The following is a 27,882-nucleotide window of genomic DNA, read 5'->3' on the forward strand; positions in this document are numbered from 1 at the left end:
AATATGAATTTAAAAATACGAATATGAATACATAAAGTTACGCATACATCTTTTTGATAGTGTTCTTACTCCATAGTGCTGCATTTACACAGATCTGGAATTAAATAGAATAAATCAAAGCAAGTGTTACAGAAATAACTGTTGCTTCTATCAGTTATTATCCTGATACTGATTGTGTATCAGTATAACCTCAGGCATAATGTATGAACAACCAACAGGCAAGGCTCATATTCCTTATTGAAACCTCTGTAGGGGAGCTTTCACACTGGTTTAGTTATTTTGCTCATTAGCAACCACTGTGATACAGACTCTTCATTGGAAAAATGGGACAAGGAAATTACAAAGGTAAACAACAGACACACAACCACGGAACAGACCTGTTCTCCAGCTTGTAAAACAAGAGTTTGAAACAAATTTGGAATCAGCCGACCGTCTCATGTGCTTTGGCCATGTGGAAAGCAAGAAACTTAAAATCAGAATTCCCAAACCGGTAAGTGTTAGCAACATGTTTGTTATTTTAACGTCGCCTAGGTAGCATGTGATCTCGTGAAGTGCTGTCCCAATCCCATTTACCCCTATTTAAGCCCATGTGGCCTCACACACTCACTCACCGAGCACCTGAGATCCATTAAATCTGTGAGTCTTTAGTCCTTAGTCCTCAGGGCTCACTTTGGGATTGGGCCATTAATTGTCCCCTGGCCTCCAGGACTGCCCTCCAGTATAATTTGGACAGGGAAAGTCTTAAGCTATTGTATTTGGCCATGAAAAAACCTTGAAAAAGAAAAGAAAATTAAAAAATAACGGCCAAAATTCCCTGTGCTACTATCATTGATGTCCCCTTCAGCACTCGGTACACAGCGCATGATGCTATAATATTCCCATTCTAAGAACAAACAACGGCAAAAAAAGTTCAATCGAACCAGAATTATACCGTTGTACAATTAAAAAAGTTAACCAAATCACACTGCTTTCCATGTTTTGTAATAAATGTAAGATTTCTGAACATACATATTTCCACTGTATATTTGAATGCCCTTTTATTAATGACATGATGTTTGGTTAATGATACATTCAAGAAAAAACTAGCTCTTATTTCTTTCAGCTGTATTCTGGGGTCCTAAAGCGTTGGGTCTCAGCTCCTCCAAACTAAAGCTGCTTCAAGTGATTCTCTTTAATGCAAGGAGATGCATTCTTCTTCTGTGGATCCCGGACTCTGTTCCTACGTTTTCACAATGGACTTGGAGTGTGCTTGAACTTCTTCCATTAGAAACTTTTAGCTTCTGGCTGAAAAACATGTCTTTTCTGTTTTTTTAAATCTGGGGGCCCTTCTTGGACTGTAATAGGGGGAGGATGTTGCACGGACCCTTCATAGCAGCCTCTAGGGGTTAGCATGGAAGTACATTTCCAGATAATATACAATGGCTTAAGTAACCCAATTTGACTGATTGTGTTGAGTCTGCCTCAACTGTGTAAACATTCTGTGGTTTTGATAAGATATGTTCAAAAATAAATAAATAACCAAATTAATAATTCGCAATAATATATTGGGTATATGTCCAGACTGGAATGCGGTGAACATGTCAGTGCATATCAGTGAATAGAGATGGCTGGTTATCTAGGGGGGGGTGCATGCAAAGGATGCAACCAGATCATGTGCTTGTGTGAGCCAAGTCTTTAGTTAGTCCAAATCTATAATTTGCATCATAGTTAACTACTCAGGTTAGCACTAAGGCGTGCTTGCCTCATCTGTTTACAAATATTACTGGTACGGGTGAAAGTAACAACAATTAATTGATAAAAATGGAAATTATGTAAATGCATGCACATAAATTATTAAATTGTTAGATTAATTCAAAGCTGATTTAATTCAAACAGTCTTGGTATGATGAAAACAGCAATGTTGCATAATTTTCCCCATCTTACACTCATCATTCACAATACAAAATGGTCAGTTATCATTTAAGAAAAGTGGCCTCAAGGTTGGGAGTAACAAAAAAGATTTGAAAAAATGAAAATTTATGTAAATTGAAAAATGGTCTTGATTGACATTTTATATTTAACAATGTTGCTCAGATAATCAACTTTGCTTTGTTACAGTTAGTGTCTACCATTTATCATTCACAGTACCCAACTGACATTTATCGTTTACAGCATAGATATAATAGGTGAATGACGCCTCTCTACCTACTCCCATAAAAAAGTGAAGCCAAAACATCCTGGATACAGCCATTGCCATCTTATAATTTTGGAGTCAGAGCCTGCGCAGTAGTGATCAAAGTCCCACCAATACACCCACCGGGTCAATCACAGCTGTCAATCATAACGTTTCATTCTTTTTTTATAGCATCAAATAAGTAATAATTTTTTTTCACATTGCCTGCAGGTGTCACAAGTGTTAAACTCAAAGCAGCTTTTTGTTTTCTTGCTGGTCGACATGTATGCAGCTGGTCTGACAATGACCTTGTGAGTGATATGCGGTGGTTCACAGGGCCTAGCCTAAAGGTTAGAAAAGGTTGTTGGTTCACTCTCTAGATCAACAGGATGAAATCTGGGTAAAGTGATAAAGCAGGGCTTGTCCCCAATTACTGCCACTGAGGTGCCCTTGAGCAAGGCCATTAACCCAAACCGCTCCAGTGGAGGGCCAGCAGATCAGACTGTGGTTGTGCTGGGCTGTTTCCAGGTATGAATGTGTAACAGTGTGAATGTGACAGGTCGATGTTGCAAGTGACAATTTGTTCTCAATGGATAAATAAAGGTTAAATATGTAGATATAATCAGATCAAAGGTTCCAACTGTAATAAAAACTGTATTTCTCTTCTACAGGGTGCCAAGTAGAACCTAGCAGGAGGAGAGCAGCAGACGAGGTGCCGTCTCATTCTCACATCATCACACCTCGCAAAGTCACTGGGGGCTTCAGAGGAGGAAGCCTTTCCTCCAGAAACATCTTCCAACTCAATGGCAAGCACTTTAATCCACAGCCCACCGAATCCTGTCAGTGTTAATGTACTAACATCAGTTAACATAACTTTCGTTTTCATTAACTGTCTGCAGTTCATGTTTTTCTCTACTTATTGTGTGTGTGTGCATGTGTGTGCGTGTGTGTGCGTGCATGTGTGTGTTCTACGTCACAGAGCAATTAATGTCTTTAATTTGGGCGATGACCATGCTTCTGCTTTTATCAACTCGACCAGATCCATTTCACATTCTGTCTCTTGGCTGCACCACTGAACCACTCAATTTTCAGCTTAATTGAGCTTGCAGAAGTATCTCTGGTGGCTAGCCGCAGTCAGTGTTTGTATTTTGTGTGTGTGTGTATTTGTGTGTGCTACTCTCCTTGAACTGCACATGCTGGGGAAACCAATTTAATCCTCAATTAGGCAAGTCGTCACCAGTCAACTGGTGTGTATTCCTAAATTTGTCCTCAACATGTGGACTGTGACTCAAAGAAAACACACACACAAACACAGATATATGTATACACACAAGTGTGTGTGTGTGTGTGTGTGTGTGTGTGTGTGTGTGTGTGTGTGTGTGTGTGTGTGTGAGAGGCATCAGAAAGAGAAGTAAACAAAACAATCATCTTGAAAACAAGATGACAATTGCTTTTAGGGATATTTAGGGATAACGGTACTGTATAATACAAGCTTACAAGTGAATGCTTGCTCACTCCAAACGTATTCCCTAAACTGTTGCAATAAAATATATAATAATATATATATAATAATATATCCACAGCTCTTGTTACTGTGCAAACACAGCCCGTTCCTTGTTTGCTTTCTTTCTTATCTATCGCACCGTTCTCCCCACCACCAACACCTTCTCTCCACTGCTCATGTCTTTCTTACACACAGAACGCTTTCTCTTCTTCACCTCACCTACCCTGGCATTTAAACATAACATGCGCCTGATTGCTTTCACTGGAGTCCAGTGGCAACATTTAGCAACAGAAGCTGTGTTTTGTGTGTGTGTGTGTGTGTGTGTGTGTGTGTGTGTGTGTGTGTGTGTGTGTGTGTGTGTGTGTGTGTGTGTGTGTGTGTGTGTGTGTGTGTGTGTGTGTGTGTGTGTGTGTGTGTGTGTGTGTGTGAGAGAGTGTGAGTGACTGAGTGAGTATGCTCAGATACACTCTTGCCTTCCTGTGGCTTTAAAGGACGCAGTGTTGACAGCCAATGTCTGGTTAGGATACTGGCAATCAACCCAGAGACTTGCAAAAAATGGCCTGGGAAAAATAGTTACTGGGAGAGGAAAACAGAGAGAGACATACCTGAATGTACCCGTAAGCAAAACAAGCCCAAGAATTTGTTTTTTGTTATCAGTGAATATATTTTCTTACCTTACATATTTCATGTGTTTTCTTGTTAAATTACAGTATGACTTGTAGTTTAAAATACAATGCTGTTTGGTGATTGGTTGGTTAAAAGACCACTAACAACTGTTTTTTGTTGCTTTTATCAGTACAGTATGGTGACTGAGAGCTCAACTCAGTACAAGACAACTCATGCAAATTTACAAAACACAAGCAAATGAAGAAAACACCTTCACTACTGTGACCACATGTACAACTGCAAAAAAACTGCAAAAAAAGAAAAACACAAGTAAACTATAAATAAATTTGCTAACCGTGAACAAATGCCCTGCAAACCCCAAAACAGAAACACTGCAAGTAGTTGACAACAAAACAAAACCAAGTTACAACACAAAATCCGTTTCCAGAGAAACCCAGAAACCCTGATAAACACAAAAGGAGTTTGTAATTGGCTAAAAGTTAGTTTATAGCAAATATCTCCAGTATTATTGGCATTATGCAATCACCCCAGGTACCTGCTGGGCATGTTTATCGGTTTTTTCTGAATGTGTTTCTTAATTTGCTTATGTTTTATATATTTGCAACATTTAATGTCAAGGAATGCAATGTCTGTGCTCTCAAAATGGTGAAGATCTTTTCCTAATTTGCTTGTGTTTTCCATTGCGTGTGTTTTTCTTTCCTAAGTTCCAGTGCATTGAGCTCTCAGAGCCAATGACCAATGACATTGTGTTTTTAAAGGTTGCGAAATGAGTAGGGCTTAGTAATGTTTGAAAGTGAACTAGTTCACTAGTGGTAATAAGATACCTGAGTGCAGATACCAAAACAATACTGTTCAATAGATTACTTTACAAATGTAAGGTAAACATAAATGTTTCTCTACAAAACCTTCCATTTCTCAAAAGCAGTTTCTAAATATTAAATGTCTAATCACACGTAGCTATATCAATTTAACTATCCAATATCAGCATTTCAAACAGACAGCTTTTTGTCCTTTTTATCTTCCTACATACTGCAAATGGTATTCCACCACAAGGCTATAGATAAATCAGTTTTAAGATGAAAAATTGGGCAGCTTTGAGTTTCAAATGTCTGAGTTTTATTCAAAGTGCAGGATTAGTAACATTGTCTGGTTAAAAGCTTGGGTGATTAGTACATGGGTAATTAGCCTAATCCAGTTAAAATTAGGATGGATTATTTGGTGACTAGTGCTGTGGATGAATCAGGATGTTTTAAAGAAGAAAAAAAAAGTGGTGCTTGCAAGGATACATATCCATGGAGGTGAAAGATAATCTGGGTGGAGAGAGGCCGTCTGTTTACCCAGCAGTAGGGCTTTGGCACAGTTGTAGTGGGGCCAGTTGTTTAACTGGACTGTTGTCTGTGTTCAAGCTGTTGTTTCTTGTGCTCCAACAATACTTTAATCTGTCTGCGCCTGCCTCCCTTGGACTTTTGGAGGGTTTTTTAGAACATATGGTGAAAATGGCAAAGAGATTAGATTCCACTCTGTTCAGTAAATATATTCATGATTGCCGCCTGTTTCTCCTTCACAGCGAGGAACGCTGCACAAGCACACAGACTGGAGAGAGATGGGGACCATGTGCCATTGTTCAGACGCGGGGTCAAAGCTGACACAATCGTGGCCGGAGAGCTCAACCTAAACGAGCTCGACGGTGGGCGCCGCAAGCTCAACTGCATGGCTGCAGTGCATCAGCGGGAGGGCAGGGAAGATGCTAAAGAGACTGAGGTCACGGTGAGGTCCAACTTTACCCTTGAGCCAATTGGGAGACAAACATAGAAGCTTATCTGTAAAGTAGAGCCAGAATAGTTTATCCCTTTGTGTCTTCTTCACTTAAATCTCAAACCGACAACGAAGGCAGAGCAACAGCCTTCATTCTGGCTCTGAAACATGTCATAAGGGAGCTTACATAGAGGTGTGGAGAGTCTTCCAGACAGCCTGCCTGTGTTACATTTCTCATGGCGATGTGTGCTCTGTGTTTTAGTGACTGTACAAGAAGGTGTTAATTGTTCTTCGACCCGAAGGCACATCCTGTACTTTCACCCATGGGTGCACCTGCTAAATGTGATTTTGGTTGTGGTTCATCTCTGTCTCAGACATTTTACACATTATGTTTCATGTGGTAAGACCTGTGTTTTAGTTGTTTCACAACTCCATAACAGCCAATACAGTGTGAAAGAAGCTCGCACAGGAAAAAGATTTTAAGAGATGCTTTGCAATTCAATTAGGATTTAATTTTTTTGGTGCGGATAGCCATGACCTTATTTGGTCCAGGTTTATTTCCTGCATAATTTTAGTGCACTAGACCTGTGGAAAACCTCAGTATTATTTTTTGTCACACACTTAGCTTTACCACCCTGATTTTGAAACTCAATTCCTTTTTAAGACAACTTTACTTGCCAGTATCCCTGGCATAATGTAGTTTATTGCACCCTTTCTAATATTGAAAGGGTTTGAGTGTAACAGATGATACCACAGTATGCTCTTAGATTTAACTTTAGTTGAAGTGTATAAGGACATTTATGAAGGAATACATATTTAATGATTAATGGATTCCTTTAGTTGATCACAAAAAAAATTTTGGAACAAGGCTGCACAAACTTAATTAACCCACATTTGAGAAAACACTGTGTATAAGATTATCAATAGAGAACTAAGTGGATTATGGAACTTGTGGATGTGTGGAATTTCTTTGACTAACAAATAAAAAATACAATTCCCTTAACGGTTTTAGAAGGTAATTTAATCACTCGCTCATAAAGGAAATATTGTGACATTAAGCTTACCTGCTTGCAGAGCACTCATTCCAACTATAACATGTAAGCAGTATGTAGCCATACATGTATTGGTCATAAAGAGTGTGTTATTGTATGCCTTGAAATACCACCAGAGTATTTGGGAAAACGGCATCATCGCTATGTAGATGACAGAAAGTAAAACGGAGAACGGTTGCACTTGATGGAACGTTTGGTCAATCTTTCTACATATTTTACAGAATGTCATGATATTATGTTGCCTGATGTTTCACTGGAATGTGTTTTCTTAATATTTGCCTTCATTCTTGGGTCTTAGGATCGGAGTAAGGAATCCCGGTTGGTCACAGAACTTAAACAGATCAAACCCAGCGAAAAGCAAAGCAAGGCAGAGGGCATCGCCAACATGCTGAGCCAGGCCATTACCACCCAGCACCTGCTCTACGCCAGCCTGGGCTGTGCTGAGTACATGGAGTTTGTCCTTAAAAATCCCTTTAACGCACCTCAGACTGTCACCATTCACAGTGATGACCCTGAGCTAAGGTAAGGCTCGGGTGGTGGTGTCAGGCTGACACCCCACCCCCTAACTGTTTTTTTTTTAAATATAGAAACTATTTTCATCCGGCTTTAGGATAGGATGCATCCTCACACTTATCTCTCCCGATTGTGAGACAGACAAAATTCAGAACTTTTAAGTTTTTGACGTGATGGTTCGGCCCTTTCCCTGTTCCGCAGAATCTTTCACCACCAGTCTTGGCGTCATGGTTAGCCTATAACACACTGTGAATAGAGTAGAGGGCAGTAAAGCAACATTGGACAAGAAAACAAAGAAGAAAAAAAGCTGTCTCTGTGTAAAACAAATGGCATCCTATAATCTATTTAATTTGCTAGTAACCAACTCGCTAGCTCTCCTTTTGGGAGGACACTCCAAACTACGACCTCTGAAACAAAAGGTAAATTTGGGCTCCGTGAAACTTTAGGTGGTGCTCAAAGCCCTGTCGTTCATGGGTTAGTAACCATCATAAGGTCATCAAATGCATTGCTTTTGTTTTCATCAATCACCTCTTCACTCTTTTTAAACATGTTGTGTAATGCTATGTTGGGACTACCTTTTTCTTTAGATGTGGGTCATGGATTGTGCCTTTCCTGTAAGGCAATAGGAAGGTGTATTGTATTCTGATGTTCAAAATATTTTATATCATACTTAACCCATGTATATTTTGTTTTGGGAAAGTGTGTGTGATGCCAGCAGTACTGCTATACAAAGATGATTAGGGAACCCCATGATCCAAACATGAAATTTTAAAAACCAGCACTGGAAAGTCAAGATGAAGTCTGTGTGACTCTGTGTTTTATTCAGATTGTGGGAGTCTGATTCACAGCTTGCTCACTGTTTTGATATGATGCCTGTGTGTGTGTAGGTGTGTACAAATTTGTGTTAGAGTTAGCATGTGAGCCTGTTAGGGTTTGAAATGTGTTTTATTTACTCTTCAGAAACATCTTAATTGAATGTGCTAGGTGCATTATTTGGTAGGAGGTTTTGTGTTAATTGCACATTTTAATTTTGTTCACAGTTTCAAGGTGTGTATGTTTATTTATGAATACATAAGAAAAATTATTTGTGTGTTAGTTCAAATAGCAGCCACATGTCCAAACACATTTTGTGTGTCTGCCTATAAAAATATTATATATACATATATATATATATTTCTTCGAGACTGTTAGCCATATATTGCTATATTGCTCACACACATATGGCAGGCTTATAAAAAGGAGAAGATTCTAGCTCCTTCAACAGAACAATCAGTTGTCCTTGAGGCAGATGCAGACATAAAACTGGTGGGATGCTGCATATCCCCGTTAATCCACACATAGAAGCCATTATGGCTGATATTGCCTGGATCACCCGTTCTTGGTACCCATGCTGTGTTTGTTTCCTTTAGTTAGCGTTGTTAATCCCCCAGCAATGAATCTTTTGTTATGGATTCTGCTCATGCCTGAGTTTTGGATTAACATATATCACGTTGATCAACAAAGGCTGGAGTGCGCCGTGGATGAATCATTATGGCATTTGCCCGGCCACCGGGCATACCAGGTCTAATTGAGAGTCATCAATCCCTGCATCTGTCCTCTCACCGGCTTAGCGCCCTGTTTATTTATATATTTCCGGATGAGGCAGCGTGACACTTTACACCAAACCGTCTGCCACCTCCACCAAGAGCCAGAAATGTGTAAATTAGCAATGAAGCTTTTGCATATGGTGTTTCTACTCCAGCACTGTGGGTTTTGAGAGTTAAATTCAGGTCCCGCTGTCAGGCTGAGAGAGTTGTCGAAGCACAGAACACTTTAAAATTTGATTACCATGTGGTTTGTATTTTGTTAAATCTGCTGTAATTTTTTGTGCGTAGATCTCAATTGAAGAGATGCAATGGGAGAAAAATTCACATCATTAACTTAGTGTATATCAGAGTTAAAAGACTGCTTTCTTGGTTTATATAACATTTTACCAGGAAGCTTGTGATTTCTCAGGATTTAGTAACGTTACTTAAGAGCAATGTTTTGCACTTAATACTCCACCTGTTGATGCTGCTCTGCATTCTGATTTGTGGATGGAATAATTCAGTTGTTGAACCGCCTGCATAGTTTTCTTGTACAGCTTTTGCACGCAAATGAATACTTTGCAACAAAGCTGAAAAAGTAGCTTTGAGATACTTTTATGTAAGCAAAATAATGCATTTTAATGTTGGACCTAAGTGTTTGTTTTGATTTACGATAGTACACACAATAGTCTGCGCAACGCCAACACACCGGCGGCAAACACTGAAAGTCTTGGGTTGCCATTGGATTGTTTCCTAGGTAACAGAAATTTATTTTGCTGAGAATTACCTAAGCAATCCTTGGATTGGAATTCACAGTATTCAACCCCCATCTAGTTGCCCCTCCCACATGCATATCTGTTGTTGATATGTACAGTTTCTTTGTTTCTAAGCTGTTTTTGAGGCAACATTAAAACATTTTTTACACTAACCTGCCAAGTCTTTAAAGGACTAGAGAATATGTACACAAACAACAAAACTTGCCCCTGTACTGTACCTTTATTTTCCTGGACAGCATGAACCATAGCTTGGCCTAGGCCAAGTCAAATCTGCTTACTTTATTGTCACTATTTTCAACCAATATTTGACAAGGAGAAATATTTCTCTTTACAACACAAGCAAGGCCTTTGGGTTAGCTCTTTGTTCTACAGAAACAAACGTCTGATCCTCAACCTGAAATCCAGCATCAGTCTATCAAGGGAGAGTACTTAGAGAGAGGTTAGGCTAGTTGTAGCTTTGATGTCTGCAGTGGTATAGAGCCCACAGGCTCCTCTTGAAGTCGAGGACGTGTTTGCTACCTGTTGCCATCCATTTTGCATGGCTACTTTTTACACTTGGCCTCGTAGAGCATTGTGTGAGCCATGCCTTCTGGCTAGCAGAGTGGCAGGAAACTACACCTCTTCGGCTGCTGTCCATGCTTCTGCTTTCTCTTCCTCATTATTTCTCCATCTCATTATCTGTCTTCTCCACTGTGCTTTCTCACCTCTGCTTTCATTCAATTCTGATCTCTTGATATCCTTTTAATCATCTTTACTATTTCCCCTCTCTGTTTTCTTCCATGTGTCTCAATCTGTTTGTCCTCTTCACCTCCTACCTTGTTCTATTTTCTTTCTTTAAAAATTAATCATTTTTTTATGGAGGATGAGCTGAAACACACCACAAACACACACAAACACACACACACACACACACACACACACACACACACACACACACACACACACACACACACACACACACACACACAGATTCTTTGTTGTCGTGATAAGCCACAGGCAAAATGTTTTGTTCCAAGTGCACAGGGGGGAATCTCCAAATAAATTTCATGGAATTGACTGTTGTATCTCAACCTAATGTTAGTGAGGTGGGGCCCTGAAAAATGTATAAATTCTTGCTCTACTATTGAGAGAAATCCCCCTCTCCATGCCCATAGGTTGAGACCTTTGAAGTTTAAAGCAGCACTCCCTTTTATGCATTTGTGCGTGAACATTTTGCATTAAAAGGAGGAGGAAAGAGTGGAGACGAGACCTCCCTCTGTTGAAGTGTGTTATCTGTTCCTGGTGCTTTCTCCATGGAAATCCATTTGTTAGGGAGGGAGAGGGGGTCTTTCACTGACCTATATATACACTTTAATGAAAGCTGCCGCCGCTAATTATTAGAGCCCAACCAATAGAGGATTTTTCAGGCTAACACCGATACGAATAGTTGGTTATTTAAAACTGCATTATGGCAATATATATCGGCAATATATATATATATATATATTTATTTTTTTAAATCCAGAAATGGGTTACAAACATAAGATTTTCCTAACATTAGTTATTTGTAGTTATTTATGAGTTCTATGATAGTAATTTCTTTTATTGTCATAACAGAACAGAGGAACATCAACCTATATTAAAGTTATGATAAATTAAATGTATATAAATGCAAACTTCTGTGTTGCCAACTGGGACGTTGTAAAGCGCCCTCTGGGGGACAAACTATGCAATGGCAATTCTCATAACATGGTTGACCGTCTGTTTTTATTTTTTAAATGTGTATTGATCAGAATCATTTATTTGTCATTAAAAATGATTCTGATGAAATTTTAAAGTTTTTGTTTTTATCGGCCATTACAAATGCCCTATACCTATAGATCGTGAAATGCCTAATATCGGCCGATAACATCGGCCTGACGATATATCGGTTGGGCTTTACTAATTATAAGAAAAGCATTGTGTTCTGTGGGTTAACTGCTCATTCATGGAATTAGCCTACTTTGATTATTGGCACCACAGTAAACTTCACATTGCTGGAATTAATTAGTCAGTAGAGGCCAAAAACAGACCGAAATGAATCCTAGTGAATCCTAATGTATTTGATGACCTTCTGAAATCATCATCAGGCCAAATGTTGTACTATGATGTACTGGACAGTGTTGGTAAGGATTTAGACGTTTATTCCTGATAGTGTAACACCAACTCTGATCCTGGATGGATCAATCGACCAATCAATTGTATTTTGTCACATTAAATCGTAAATGTAATCCCATCAGCTTCTTTAACTGGTGCATGATTCATCATGAAGCACAACGCAGTCTTGGGTAGGGTCCATATTTAGGATCCTAGTGGCCTGAGGGTAGAAGCCCTTCTTGAGCCTCTCAGTGCTGGCCTGGTGTATCCGGTACCTTCTACCCGACCTCAACAGGGAGAAAAGACTGTTACCAGGGTGGAGTGTTTCCAGCTGAATTTCCATTAAAGATTAAAAAGGAGCCTGCTTTCAACTTACCCATCTCCTTTAATCTTTCCATCCAGTGTCATCACTAACACAGAGGAGTGGGGTTACTTTAAAGCACTAACCAAAACTCCAACCCCGCTGGAGGAGAACATGTTCCACTTGGAGAGAGGTGCCCCAGGTCCCAGAGTTTACCTCCGGCCCAAGGAGAGCATCCATATTCCCCTGAAATACCAGAGTTTTCTCTGCGACCACACCATGGCCCTTCAGGTACACTGGAGACCAAAGGTTGATGCTGATGGAATGCTTAGGAATGGTAAACTTATAAAACCATGTTTTAGGAATGGTATTTATTGCAGGATGCAGTATTTCTTTTTTTTAAGATTTTTTTTTTTGGGGCATTTAGGCCTTTAATGGACAGGACAGCAGAAGTTGTGAAAGGGGAGAGAGAGGGGGAGTGACATGCAGCAAAGGGCCGCAGGCTGGATTCGAACCCGGGCCGGCTGCGTCGAGGAGTAAACCTCTATACATGGGCACCCGCTCTACCAACTGAGCTATTTGGGTGCCCAGGATGCAGTATTTCTGACAAATAGGATTGTAGTGCAGCAGTCAGATGTTACACTTGGATTTGTCAAGTCACCACATATTTGCATCACCACACATTTGCATCACCAAAAAAGATATAAGTTACTCTCTCCTTCTAACTTCTGATGTCGCAGCACATTACAGGGCGAATTATTTATTCCAGTTGTGAGAAAATCTTTAAAAATTGATTGGCCTTGAAAGGTCCAAAGATGTGTTTGCTGTAAAAACCATTTAAGAATAGTAGAGTTGCTGTAGTATTAAAAGATAAAATGTCATTGATATAAATTTCACTACACCTCAAGGATGATTAAACAAAACATCTAGTTTCAAGTGCAAGTTATACACGTTATGGCAACTCAACCATTTAATTGGATGCAAGAAATGACCGTTTGTAATAAATGTTGTTTACATACTGTAGGCTGTGCTCTTATCTCTTGTAGTTGATCGGGGGTTTTACGCCCTTTGGTTCTATTCTGCTTCTTCTGCTCTTATGCAGTTATCCTGGCTGATGTGCACGTGTGGAGTTTGTGTGCGATATTAAGCTATTTTTGATAGATGATCAATTTTGATAACTATTTTGCTCATTATCAAATCCTCCCAGGGACCAAGCTTCCTACCAACAGGTAAAGGTTCTCAAGTGGCCAAGAAGAATCTGTCCAGTATGGTTGCTGCCAAGACTATCAAGGTACAGAGTGTGCTACTTCGCTTTTGAGCAATATTTTGTGTGTATTGATTGGTGTGGACCATTTTTTATCTACTTCTGTAGTGGTCTGCTTCTCAATCCCTTGGTTGTTTGTCTCCAGGCTGGAATTATAGTAAGCCATGGATTTGAGATGCAGTGTGGATGTACAGTATGTTTCTGCCATGATAAGAGCTAGCTATACTCCATTTTTAGCCTCTTCGATTTATAAGGTGATTGTTATATTCACAGGAGTAGCGGAATACAAAGTCACCTTAACTAGAATAAAGCTTTTGATCAAGAATGTAGTTGGGTTAACTTTGTGGAACATCCCTAAATCTAACAACATCTAGCGTTTAGTATAGTCCCTCACTAGTCTCCCTGGAGTGGCAGTGCACCACCTCCTCCCTCCTCTTCTCTCCCACACAGTCACAGCTCAGACACAAAGAACACTTTGAAGTGTCAACCATTTAAAAAGTTACACTAGCCAGACAAGATTGTCAAGCAAAATGATATGCTGGAAATCGCTTTAATCTTACTCAGCGTTGTTTATCTTCTCCAATTTGCAAATGTCAGGCTGGAAGGATAAACTTTCTCCCATTGGAGGACAGCTTGGAATGTCGGGCTAATCTATTCTAAATTAAGCATGCATGTTATAAAGTTATTTTCGCTTATTCAACCGTTTATAATATGTGAGAAGTTTAGAGGAGGGAGAAACATTGTGAATGCTCAGATAAGACATGTTCTATATCTCCAAAATTGAAGTTGAAATTTTGTCCCTCTCTCTACCAACGTGAGTTTAAATGGCTACATTGATTCTGCTTTAAAAAAAGATACCCATTACTGCTCGCTAACCTGCAGTACCTTGCAATAATCCTCTTCATGTAGAGTACAGTACCCTGAAGCGCTTCCATTGCACGGGGTGATGAAATACTTGCCAGTCTGCCGTGTGTGTGTGCGCGTATGAATGTATGTTTGTGTGTTTGTGTGTCGGCCTGGGGTCTGTGTGTATGTATTTGTGTGCCAGTGTCAGCACTGCTGCTCTGAGCACAAATCCTGTCAAGAGGTCAAAGAGGTCAGGTCTGGATCAAATCTGTGTTCCGCTAAAACTGACAAGCCTTAACAGCAGAACTGTCAGAATGCCAGCTTTGGCACCACTGTCAGTCAGCACACATCACCAGAGTCAGATATGGGCCACTATTGCAGGTCAGCGTGGGCCCACAAATCTGATGCATCAACCATTTGGACAGCTACTGTTTGGCGGGGATCACCTTCTGAGTTTGTGATTCATTGACCAAATGTCAATAGAAGTTAACTTCTATACTTCTAACTATTACTCCATTTCTCATGACAAAATATTGAAATATTACACGCTACTGTAATGAATAGGAACTCTTTTTGTTTTGCAGCACTGCCTAGTTTTACTTGCACAGTGTTTATTTCTATAAACAAATATATTAATGTATTCTACTATAAGTGCATTAGTGAGGTCAGCCACTGATGTTGGGTGATAAGTTCATGACTCGCAGTCAGTGTTCCAGTTCATCTTAAAGGTGTTCGATTGGGTAGAGGTCAAAGCTATGTGCTAGCCAGTCAAGCTAAAATACTCTCATTACTATAGTATTGAATCTGACAGCTTCTTTATTAATCATAGCCTGCAATTCAGTTACATGTAGTCTATAATCCCTAAATTCAGCTCTAGTGACATATATCATTATATCATACAAACCAAGCCAGCAAACCCTAGTTTAAGATGGTGAAAAGCATGATGGTGCGTGAGAGGCAATTCCAATGTATTTGCATATATTGATGTATAGTGTGTGTATATACCAGCTATCATATGTAACCATATGTAATTAGTGCATATGTGTGGATTTGCCCAGTTCAGATCCTGAGGGCTCTTTTAATTCAGCAAACTTCAAAGCACATTCTGCAGGTCTGTGGGGGTTTCCATAGTCAAATTGAAGCCAACTTTTGTGTAGCGCATGCTCCATCATCATCATACTCATAGGTGGAATTTTTAGATAAAACTTTCAAAGGCTGCTTTCTAAAAATCTGTATGTGTTGTTTAGAGCTGAACTGCCTCAAGAACAAAATATGGCAATCCCAATTTAGTTTTTCACTAAAGAGAGACGATGACTTAAATGCTGTTCCAATGCAGGGAAGTGGCGTGCTGCGGATACTGTTGACTTTTCACTTTTCTTCCACAGGTTACGTTCCAAGCAGAAGACGGTAAGCCGATGGCCATCTGCCAGGTGAACGTGGAGCCGACGCCTCATGTTGTTGATCAGGCTTTCCGTCTTTATCACCCTGAGCTCTGCTTCCTCAAGAAAGCCATCCGCTTGCCGCCCTGGCATGACCTTACAGATAGCACAGGTTAGTTATCCCCCATCAGCTATTGCTTCCTGTCCCACAGCTTCCACTTTCCGTAAAAGGAAAATCAATAACATAATATATAGTATATAATATATATATATATATATATATATATATATATATATATATATATATATATATATATATATATATAATGATAAATTAGATGCAATATTCCATATACGTATTATCCAATCAAGGCTAGATTGGATTGTTTTATATACAGTTAATTGCATCTAATTTATTTGCACATTATTGCATTTTTAGTATTGGTTTCATGCATGAATACATTGTTCAGTAGGTACAGTTATTAACTCTCCAGGAGGAAGACATACACAAGTACAAACACTTATTTACATTATGCAAGTTGGATAGGTATAAATAATGAATTCAGTTTTTATGTTTTTATACTAAAATATTAACAACAAAAAACCTACAATATATTATAATTTCTATCACAAAAAGAGTAATAACAGCAAGGAGGCATCTAGAAATAAAGCAGGAAATGAAAAGCAATTGCAACAACTAAATGGATCATATGAGGACAATAGCACAGCATTTACTGCATATATGTATATTTATGTGTATATACAGTATACATAGGCAAAAAAGATCACAATCGACTTGTTGGCTCAATTTTTAAAATTGAGGTTTGACATATGAACATTTAAATAAACTGCTTCATAGTTGTCTGTTTAATATTATATACCATTTTTTGGGATGAAAACCAGTTGGGGATTCAGATGTCAGGACTCACATTTCCGTACGCTGCAGTGACCCTAACATCATCTGCCAGACAAGGATGCTGGTGAGACAATTACATTATTTTCTTACATTTTCCAGTCCCTACTTACCATAACCAATGCTAATATTAGCAGTTAATTAATTTCTTGTAGGAATTAAGGGGGGAAAGCACTTTATTCTAGCTCACCTGTCATGAATTATAAGCTGTTTTGAAACACAAAAGGCTTGACATTACACAATGCCATGCACTTTTGTGTGCTAATGTGGGGTTTCTTTTATTCCTGGCTTTTTACCTTTACTCCTCCATTTGAAAAATGTTCTGCCTTTCACTTTGTTTCTGTGTAGGTACCAGGGGAGCCTCAGGATGTGTACTTGAAAGTGCCGGGGAGTCCCAGTCCACACATAAAAATGTTCTTTGTGATGGTTTTTACGTATGTATTATTTACTGAGCAGGCATGCCATACACAGTGAACACACACACACACACACACACACACACACACACACACACTCACATCTTAGCCCGAAAAGTATTCTATTTTGGACTAATTAAATTGTTCACGCTGGCTAGAATTAATGAACTAATCATATAGAGGTTTGGTGGTCTGACTGCCTGAACTTACAGCACCCGTCCTCTAATCTTCCAAATCTACATCAGATATCATACCAACATTGTGTGTGGGTTTGTTATAGGGTAGGCCTAATGTTTACCTCTTATTAAAATAGGGATTTCTCATCCAACTCTGATATAACATTTTGACTGGCCATATTTAGTGCAGAACTGATCTGCATCAGATACCTTTTGGAGCTTTCTGGTAAATGTTAAAATCAAGTGTGTCTCTCAGCAAAGCACATTGCATTCTCTTTCACATAATGCGTTTGCAAAGCAAATTCTTTTACCAGCCAATTAGTCAGCAGATGTGTGAATTGCATCATCTGCACGCTTTCACACACACACACAAGCGCGTCCTCGTGCGAGTGTATGAAAAAACCAACACTAGTGGTCAGAAACTCCACGGCGCAGCTTTAATATATTTCTCATAAGATATTTTAATTGCCCAATCAAAGTCATACATGAATCTGTTCAGGAAATTATAACAAAAACAAGAACACATGTAACAATTTAAACAGTGGGTTGAAATGTACATGTGTCAACAACAACAAGGCCTCCACTATATGACATGACTAAAACAATAGCTAATAATGGAGGACCCTTTGCAGTTGATGTTTTCTATCAACTCAAATTACCCAAACCAACTGATGGACAGTGAACCTGGAAGTTTGGAGATCCCTGGGGTCCGGGGCCCAGGAAAGTTGTTTGGATTTTTCTTGATAATCCACCCTGTTTTAAATTATTATTAAGTATTTACCTTAAAATATAGCAATGTGAACATTTGTGGCATGGTAGTTACACCATGTAAAAAGCAGCTTCAATCCAACACTAATGATATTGCGTCTGCCTTCTGAAACCCACATCACTTGAATTCTATTCAAAATATCCCCAAATGCTCCTTAAGTGCTGTTGTCACAGAGCAGGGGCTGAGTAAGTGGCTGCATCGCCTCCCACTCACAGCTCTCTCATTGAGCTAGGGCTACAGAGACATAATTGCCTTCTTCTCAGCAGCGAGAGGATGGTGGTGATGCTGCTTTTAAAAATGCTTGCACAGCCATAGATCAGCCCTCCTCATCTCAGACCTCATGCTGATCCTGCTGCATCTCCAGGGCGCCTCCGCTTAATTGTTCCTGATGATGTTTTTCTCTGTAGTGATAAGTGGATGGCAGCGCCCTCCCAGATCTGGCAGATTTACGTGCATTTCCTGGAGCGGGTGGATGTCAGCTGTGTGACTGGCCAGCGGAGCTGTCAATCATTGGTACTGAGGGGGAAGCAGGCTGTTCGCAAGGTCAAATGCTTCTCATCACACCCCCAGGAGATTGAGGTACACATCTTCAACAGTGACTTAAAACTGAACCCACTTTCTTTAAGTTTGATAATTATACATTGGCTTTATTATACATTTTGTCAATTGAGTGTGGTCCCCCAGTCTGTAGAGAACACCTGGAAAGCTATATCCAGTCCTTATGATACATCCATGGTACACCCTCTGATGACAAGATGTACATCACGTGGACACAGACATGGACAATATAATTTCAACTTAACTAAGACCCAACCTGTAACCCGAGTCATGCCAGATCCATATTATACTCAGTCTAATGGATCCAGAAAAGGTCTTGTTATACTGTATTATACTGTGCTTCTGTTTATTAATATGTCTAATACCCAAGTAGATCCAAACAGATCCTCAACCAGCTCTAATCTTGTATGCCTCATAACCATTGCAGTAGAAAAATATTTTTTAAGGCAGATGGAAAGGGCAGGAAGAATTAAGTGTATTGTTGCTGTTTTGGATGATAGCTGCTTGGCAGCATGCTGCTGCCAGTGTTGATGTTTTCTCTGTATTTTTGTCTGTCTGGGCGAAATGCATTTTGGGTCAGGTCTATTCAGATCAAGTCTGATTGGCCTTGGGTTCCTTTTGGAGATTATTGAAAATATACATACTGGACGTCAGGGTCTGTTTTGGATTTAGGACCCATGAAACCCTCTAGCTCAGAGTTCTTCACGACTGCCAGAATCACTGGGAACCCTTACCAAATTCATAGCACTGCAGTTACACTCATGACTGCCATTTGGAGTTGTATTTTGACAAGAGACAAGGACGTGCAACCAACAGTAGTTGTTTATTATGGTGCTGAGGTAAGTGTTTGGGGCAAATGTGCATCCTCCTTGCCAGTCGTACATATTTCTGTGTTTAATCTCAAATAAGGTCTTTTTGAAATTCATTTTTCTTTGTTTATGATTTCAGCTTCTTGTTATTGGTACAAAACATGGCTGACACAAATGTGAAGCAAAAAACAGAAAAGAAGAACAATGAAAGTCTAAACAGCTAAAAACATACTTCAACACTCACTAACAACATATCTAATGAGAAGTTGAACACTTTGTTCTTGACATATTTTCTTCTGTCTTGGCAATACTCAAACCGCATATTCAAAAATGAGTTCATGCAAATTGTCCTCTTAGCAGCAGGAGAGACAATGGAACAGCGACAGTCTTTTTTTGTATTAACCCCAGGTTAAGATTCACGTCATCATCAAGAATGCACAAATGCGTATTGACAGCATAATGGGTCTTTTTCTGTCATTTCAGTTCAGTTTAATAGGTTCCTACATTACTTCCTGCAATCATATCGTATGTTTGGACACAATTTGACACAATCTGAAAAAAATTAGCAATGGTTGTATGCTCCCTGAACATATGCTAATAAGCTCCAGGAGTGTCAGATTGCTCTCTATTTTAAGATAGATTGTTTCTTATTTATAACTGGGTACAAGATGGGAGAGAGTTGAGAATGCTTCTCAGTCAGAGCTGCAGTAAAAGGGCATTGCATATTACTCACTTGCATTAAAAAATAACAAAAGTGATGGACTGTCACAGTCATCGTGGGTACATACAGTACGACCCAAACCTGGTCTCCCTGAAGAAATAGGGTACAAGCTGAAAGAGTGACAGATGTTTTTTTTTAGAGACCATGTGCATCAGCGCCCACTTTGATCTGACTCTCAGCAGGTTAGATCACTGGTGGAATGCATCGGAGGAGTCTTATTAAACCGGATAAAGCTCACCGCCAGAGAATAGCTTTACTTTTCTCAACAGATTGAAAAGGAGCTGCACAGTAAATCTCAATCTCACATCCTTCTGTCTCTCTGCCTGTCACTTTTCTGCCTCTACTTTCTCTCATTTCATTGTCTGCCCCCTCTCTTTGCCTTTTTCACCGAAACCTCGTTCGCCCTTTCACTCACCCACTCTTTCTTGTAATCTGAAAACCACCTTATTTTCCTCTGACACTGTTAACCACCTGTTCCCATTAATTCTGTCCTTTTCTGCACCTTATTTTCTTACCTCTTATAAAATGTCTCTCCTCTTTTCTATACTGTGTCACACTCTCTCTCTCAATGGTCAATGTCTCTATTTCTCTTCACTAATTGTCTCTTTCCCACTCTTTCAACCCACCTAATCAACATCTCCTCAATGTACTGCCCAACTCAATCACCCTTACCCTCTCTGCAGGTGGACCCAGAGGGTGTGTTCGTTTTGCCTCCCGCAGCCATGCAGGAGCTCCAGCTGAAGGTGCAACCATGGAAAGCAGGCAGCCGCTTCTTGTATGTGAATGCAGTGGACGTGGAGAACCGGCGGCTCGTCACCGCCTGGCTGCTCTGTCTCAACGTTCACCGGCCTGTACTGTCCAAGGTATGAGTACTCTTCTTTTAGGCTTTACAACTTAAACTAGTAATATGCGTGTTTGTATTATGTCTCCATTTTTTGTGTGAGCACTTACATTGTGTGGCCATCATCCTCCAATTGGTAAGGCTTTGGTAGCTGTTGCTGGCACTCATTTCTTTACTGTTCTAGCACCAGGTGCCAGGTGTCCGCTTGATGTGCACAGGGTTTGAGCACTGCAGTGTAAAAGTCACAGACCTCCTTATTGGAGCCTCACTCATATGCTCCAAATGCTGTGGTTGACACAACATAATAGTTTCCTTTAAATGTAAGACTCCTTCCCTTTCGTTAATGGACAATCTCATGATATTTTTTTAAATTTTGGACCACTGTCGCTATTTGGCAAATAATCACTCATTTTGTCATTACATAGTGTGCCCTCCAAAAAACACTGGAGAAGGTTATGCTAGATGCTTGGTGTTGCAGGTTTTTATTCACTTTAAAACCGTTGGAAGGATTCACACTTACACCAGCTTTATTTGCATGAGTTCTTTTACCAAACTTACCAATAATTCCATTGACAAGTGGATGGAAACTTAGCTAGTGATAGCTTGATTGCTAGCAGGGCAATACATTTCCACAGTTTCCAAGGAAAGAAGTATTTGCAACATATATTCCTGTCTCATGACTGACTGTGAATCATGTTTAAAATCATAGAAAAAAAAAAGACAATATCTTAGATTTTGCTGCATCAAGTTGTATTCTTTTCTTGGGTGTCCATTGGGAGCCCCCCAACAATGTCACAGTAGTGCAAAGCTTAATCAGTGGAGCCCTCTCATGTGGTAATAGCCAACATGATTGAAAATTCAAGTCTTCCTGCGGCTCCCACATTTTATTTCACACGTCACACAATACCTGTGATATGATGAACAGCTCCCTTTTAAGGTCTATATAACTAAGCTACGGGTGGCTCGGAGTCACAATCGGTGCTTAATAAAAACCACCATCCTGGGGGTTTCCTGGGTCAGCTGTATTTCCCAACTCCTTCATGGCAAGTGTCAAGAAAAGGTTAAGGACAGCTGATCCAAAGCCAGCACTCAAAGCCAATCCCCTCTATAACCGATACACCAACTGATTGACTATTGAAGGTCTTGTTCACATTACAACTATGTGTCTAAATTAAATGTTTTCCTCTCATATCCTATTAGTCTAAACCACAGAAAAAAGTTCCATTATTATTCTGATCTAGTCTAGATCACTTGCACAAGTCTTACAAAAGTGTGTCTTGAGGCACCCAATGTACAAATTGTGCGCACGTAATTTATTAGTGTAAACAGTAATGATATTAGCAGCACATGGGAACTGTGCTTTTCCAGACAGGGCCTAACCATTTAGTGAGCAACCAGTTATACCACTAACTGTCTGTCTGCTCGTGTGTGGGCAGGCATTTGAAGTGTGTGTACCAGGCAGTGGTGGGCGTGGCAGCTCCAGGAAAATCACCTACACCAACCCTTACAGCAGCGGCCGTACATTTCTTCTCCGCTCTGACCATCCAGACCTGCTCCAGTTCAAAGAGGATAAATTCCAGGTGAGATAGAACAAGAAGTCATGCAGTTCTCTTACTCTCATTAAGAATAAAATCAATGTGTTAATTAATGCCTCGACCTAAAGGCAACCTTCCTCCTTGGCAAAAGCTTGTCTTTGTTGTTGAGGGAAATCAAGGCATGCATCAGTAAAGGCAGATGAATGGCATTAATGGTACCTTGTGTTGTTACTGCCTTGTAAGTAATTAACATTAGCTGTAATGGAAAGTGCTACTGACCAGTGATAGGAATCCTTTTCAATCAGCTTATAAAAAACATCCTGTTTAGAATGAAATATTGTAAATGATAATAAATAATATTGCCAAACCTAAAAGTCAATTTAAAGACCTTTGAAATACAACAGAAGATTAATTCTGCCTATTGATTGCACACAATAATGTCATTAAGTTGTATTCTACTAAGAATAAAAACTACTCAATCCATTTTGATAAAAGTTGGAAATTGAGGCAACTTTTAGCATTTTGTAGTCATCTATTACTTATCACTTAAGCTCAAGTGTAGAAGAAGTATCCTGGCACAGCTTCTTCCACTGACGTGTAATGGGTTTGTATTAATCTCCAAGGTGATGCTGTTAAAAAAATGTCATTTTTTATTATTTTTTCTACTTTCACTTAATTATGTCACATCTATATATAAAGTTACAATTTAAATCATTTTGTGATAATGTGTTCATTTTCTTTTTTGAGTACTCTTATACTGTGAATATTTCCGGCTTTGCCAGACTAATCGCGCTGAACTCTAAACTTCAAATATAAATGAACTACATTTGTTATCAGCGGCTATTCTTTTCACTGACTGAAAATCATTCCCAGGGCTTTCTGTGAGTGTGATTAGGTTGCGTCTGTGAAATATTTTTCCTCTCTTCACAGTGAAAGAACTGGTTTGTAAGTTTATTGTCTGTTTTACAGTAAAACCCTCTCAAATCAGGCTCTAGGCTACAGCTTTCACATTGACAATAACATTTATAATAAATGATGCACTTCTTTTTAACCAAAGAACAAGATACAAAATAAAGATAAGACAACCTGCTCTAGTACAGTAATTACAATTGGAAAAGTTTAGTCGCAAAGTGTCTGTTATCAAATTGATCATAAATTAACCACAAGCGATTTTGAGGGAGCTGCTAAAGAACAGGTTGCCTAAAGACTCTTGTAGAATATCTACACATCACGTATAGCGTGATCAACAGCAGAAGTTTGAGTCCTCCGTCTACGACTACACAGGATGCATTTACGCAAAGTACTGAAGGTAGGTCACCTGGGTTTTGGCAGCGCTCAGAGCTAGGGAAGTGTTGGCCTAAAGGTTAAAGAAGCGAGCTTGGAAACGGGAGGTTGCCAATCCCCAGACTGACAGGATCAAATCTGGGTGGGGAAATTACCACCACTGAGGTGCCCTTGAGTAAGGCCCTTAACCCCAACCGCTCCAGTGGAGCTGCTCAGTGGCCAGCAAACTGTGGTTGTACTAGGCAGCTTCCAGGTATGAATGTGTAACTCTGAGTTGCAGATGCAGATTTATCCTCCATCAATTTACCAGGCTAAACAAAGGTTAAATAAAAAATAAATTAAAATACACACAAATTCATAAAATTGAAGAATATAGATTTAAAAATGCGTCTGTATGGCTTGGTTCCGGTGTACATTTCAACTGCAAACTTTTATGTGGAATAGAAACCTTTAGTTTTAACTGTTAACATACTGCATATTGAGGCATGTGTCTGGCTTTCCTGACATCTTGACTCAGGTGAGTAAAAGACATCAATGATGATTTCTGGCTCCATAGTGACTGTTCATTCCTCAGCTGTTGAAGTGAATGATTGAGTTAGTGAATGATTTCCTTGTTTACCTCCAGACCTGACACAAGAGGTATACAACAACGTCATTACTGCTGTTGTTTATTCTCATGGTGTCTACCTTAGTGTCTCTAATAGCTGATTGACTCACACACAGAGACACAATGCACCGGAGTTACTGCCATCATTGCCTTTCATTTGATGGAATGGCAAAACAAATGGAAAACCAGCATTTTAAATTAACAAATAAATAAAAGAGACGCAATGGGAGGCTGTTTCCACATAAACTATTTAAGAGTCTCGCTGCTGCTGTCCAGGAGACCCTGCATTAATTAGACAGTAAAATGTGGGCAAAGTGAAAAGCAGCCCATTGTTTTTTCCATTTTTTCCGCGAGGCTTCAGGTCTCTTACAAAGAATTTACTATACCTGCAGCATTAAGCAAATGTGGAGACACTTTTCTCCTCACCATGATAAAAAAAACAGCTGTCAGGAGGGAAAGCAAAACAGAGATCAATATTGCTTTGCTTTTTGGGGAAGATTTCAGCATAAATTCCCCAAATTGACAAAGCCAACAATCGATATATGTATACCAAAAAGGCCAAAAGTTTGGGTACAACTTCTCATTCAATAGGTTTCCTTTATTACATGACTATTTACATTGTAGTTTCTCACTGAAGGCATCAAAACTATAAATGAACACATATGGAATGATGTACTTAACAAAAAAGTGTGAAATAACTGAAAACATGTCTTATATTCTAGTTTCTTCAAAGTAGCCATCCTTTGCTCTGATTACTGCTTTGCACACTTTTGGCCTTCTCTTGATGAGCTTCAAGAGGTAGGCACCTGAAATGGTTTCCAAACAGTCTGGAAGACTTTCCCAGAGATGCTCAGCACTTGTTGGCCCTTTTGCCTCCACTCTGCGGTCCAGCTCACCCCAAACCATCTCGATTGGGTTCAGGTCCGATGACTGTGGAGGCGCAGCACTCCATCACTCTCCTTCTTGGTCAAATAGCCCTTACACAGCCTGGAGGTGTGTTTTGGGTCATTGTCCTGTTCAGTAAATGATGGTCCAACTAAAGGCAAACCGGATGGGATGGCGTGCTGCTGCAGGATGCTGTGGTGGCCATGCTGGTTCAGTATGCCTTCATTATCAAATAAATTCCTAACAGTGTCACCAGCAAAGCACCCCCACACCCTTACACCTCCTTCTCCATGCTTCACGGTGGGAACCAGGCATGTAGAATCCATCCGGTCACCTTTTCTCCGTCGCACAAAGACACAATGGTTGGAACTTAATATCTCAAGCTTGTACTCATCCGACCAAAGCTCAGATTTCCACTCTTCTGATGTCCATTCCCTGTGTTTCTTGGCCCAAACAAATCTCTTCTGCTTGTTGCCTCTCCTTAGCAGTGGTTTCCTAGCTGCTATTTGACCATGAAGGCCTGATTTATGCAGTTTCCTCTTAACACTTGTTCTGGAGATGTGTCTGCTGCTAGAACTCTGTGTGGTATTCATCTGGTCTCTAATCTGAGCTGCTGTTAACTTGTCAACCTGACTTCTGCACAACACAACTGATGGTCCCAAACCCATTAATAAGGCAATAAATTCCACTAATTAATCGTGACAGGGCACACCTGTGAAGTGAAAATCATTTCAGGTGACTACCTCATGAAGCTCATTGAGAGAACACCAAGGGTTTGCAGCACTATCAAAAAAGCAATGGTTACTTTGAAGAAAATAGAACATAAGACATGTTTTCAGTTATTTCACACTTTTTTGTTAAGTACATAATTCCACATGTGTTCATTCGTAGTATTGATGCCTTTAGTGATAGTCTACAATGTAAATAGTCATGAAAACAACATTCAGTACTATAGGAGAGGAGGTTAAAATCAATGTTATGCCAGGTTTCCGCCTGACCAATTAGTATTAGATTAATAGTGACCCCAAAAAGCAAATGAAATCATAAAATTCTCAAACAATCCCGCTAGAAATATTAATCAGTCATCACATGCAAAAAACACCTTTCTCTGAAGTAAAAGGGGCTTGGTGTTTGAGGACATGGGTGCATCCGTTTAGTGCTGCTAGCTGAAGAGAAACAAATGATCACTCACCCTCACAAAGCCTTCAGAAGAATATGAGGCATGTTCATTGTGTTGTGTTCATGGTGTTTAGATCGGTGGGGGAGAAAGTTACACCATCGGACTGCGATTCGCCCCCAGCCAGAGTCCCGGCTCAGTGGAGATTCTGGTCTATGTGAACAACCTGGAGGAGAAGACGGAGGAGACGTTCTGTGTGAAAGTCAACTACTCATGAACTGATGTTGTTTGTTTAAAGCAGCGAGTACAAACCATTTCTTGAAATGTTGACTAATTTGTGTTTTGAGTGTGAAATGAGCTCAAATGAGCTTTGATTTTTCTACTTAGGGTGTGCAATTTTGTATCAGATCAGATTAAGGACGGAAATAAACTCTTTTTTTCAATCACATACGTTGTTTCAGTGTTTTGTACATGACAAATTTCAGTGTTGTGTGTAAATTATTGAGAATCTTTGCGTTAGCTCGATGAGCTTCACTGAAATAAGGCCACACATCTCCAAATTCTAACATTGAATGAGTTCCCTGGGGGTCAGATTTAAAAGAACATCCTATTCTGAGCTGGGTTCAGAGTGCTCCTAAATGATTAGTGTCATATATTTATGATAATTTAAATTCTCAGACATATATGCCTACATCAGGCATAAAAGCTTAAGATAAGGCATATCTGAATTAGGACAGGAATTGTGATTAATATATCATTATAATGGATGCCTCAAGAAACCTGAACCATCAGTTTATACATTTTAAACTGTCATAGAGCATACCTAACACTAAGAATTAGACACAAAATGGGATAAATACCTGACACAGTTGATTTTTGGGAAAAGGTTATTGGAACACTTACAGAGTTAACGGGGGTTAACCAACTATCAATGGACAATACTGTACATCTTCTAAATGATGACTGTCACCTTTCTCTAACGGTAAGAACTTGCAGTGTTTGGCTAACAGGCTCAACTGCATCCAAGAAGCTTGTAGTCCAACGGGGGAAACCTCATGATATTTCACGTATTCACTGGCTTCAAAGTTTTTTGAACATTTTATACTTGAAACTACCTTCAGCACAAGTTAATGATGCACAATCAAACGCAATTTCAATGTGCATGATTTGCTATCTAATTTAAAAGATCTTCTAACTAGACAATGATATCCTTTAGTGGATATCATTATCATGCTAGTTGGTGAGGAGGGAGTTGGTGGGGGGTGATAAGGAAGAAGGTGGACAGAGGGATGGTGGTAGTGTGAGGTATAAGGATGGAGGGATAGGATAATTCTAAATGTTTGTGCAACTTGTATTGTATTTGGGTTTGAGTTGTAAAATGCTGAAGTTGCAATAAAAAAAT

The 27,882-nt window shown here is 39.6% G+C and overlaps 1 protein-coding gene across 4 annotated transcripts in view; it reads left to right on the forward strand.

Annotated features, from left to right (window-relative positions):
• nphp4 (nephronophthisis 4) overlaps nt 1-26,928 on the forward strand; it is a 143,056-nt gene extending 116,128 nt beyond the window's left edge. For all 4 annotated transcript variants that reach the window (XM_034875512.1, XM_034875515.1, XM_034875513.1 and 1 more), the window contains 12 exons: nt 2,824-2,958; nt 5,851-6,050; nt 7,389-7,612; nt 12,462-12,651; nt 13,568-13,651; nt 15,856-16,021; nt 16,753-16,829; nt 17,111-17,196; nt 18,531-18,702; nt 20,895-21,074; nt 22,489-22,632; nt 26,617-26,928. In XM_034875512.1, the coding sequence (XP_034731403.1) occupies nt 2,824-2,958; nt 5,851-6,050; nt 7,389-7,612; nt 12,462-12,651; nt 13,568-13,651; nt 15,856-16,021; nt 16,753-16,829; nt 17,111-17,196; nt 18,531-18,702; nt 20,895-21,074; nt 22,489-22,632; nt 26,617-26,757 (1,799 nt within the window). In that variant the 3' untranslated portion in view covers nt 26,758-26,928. The remainder of the gene's footprint in view (nt 1-2,823; nt 2,959-5,850; nt 6,051-7,388; nt 7,613-12,461; nt 12,652-13,567; nt 13,652-15,855; nt 16,022-16,752; nt 16,830-17,110; nt 17,197-18,530; nt 18,703-20,894; nt 21,075-22,488; nt 22,633-26,616) is intronic.
• The last annotated feature ends 954 nt before the right edge of the window (nt 26,929-27,882 follow it).

Source organism: Etheostoma cragini, chromosome 7 (genome assembly GCF_013103735.1).
Source record: "Etheostoma cragini isolate CJK2018 chromosome 7, CSU_Ecrag_1.0, whole genome shotgun sequence".
NCBI lineage: Eukaryota > Metazoa > Chordata > Actinopteri > Perciformes > Percidae > Etheostoma > Etheostoma cragini.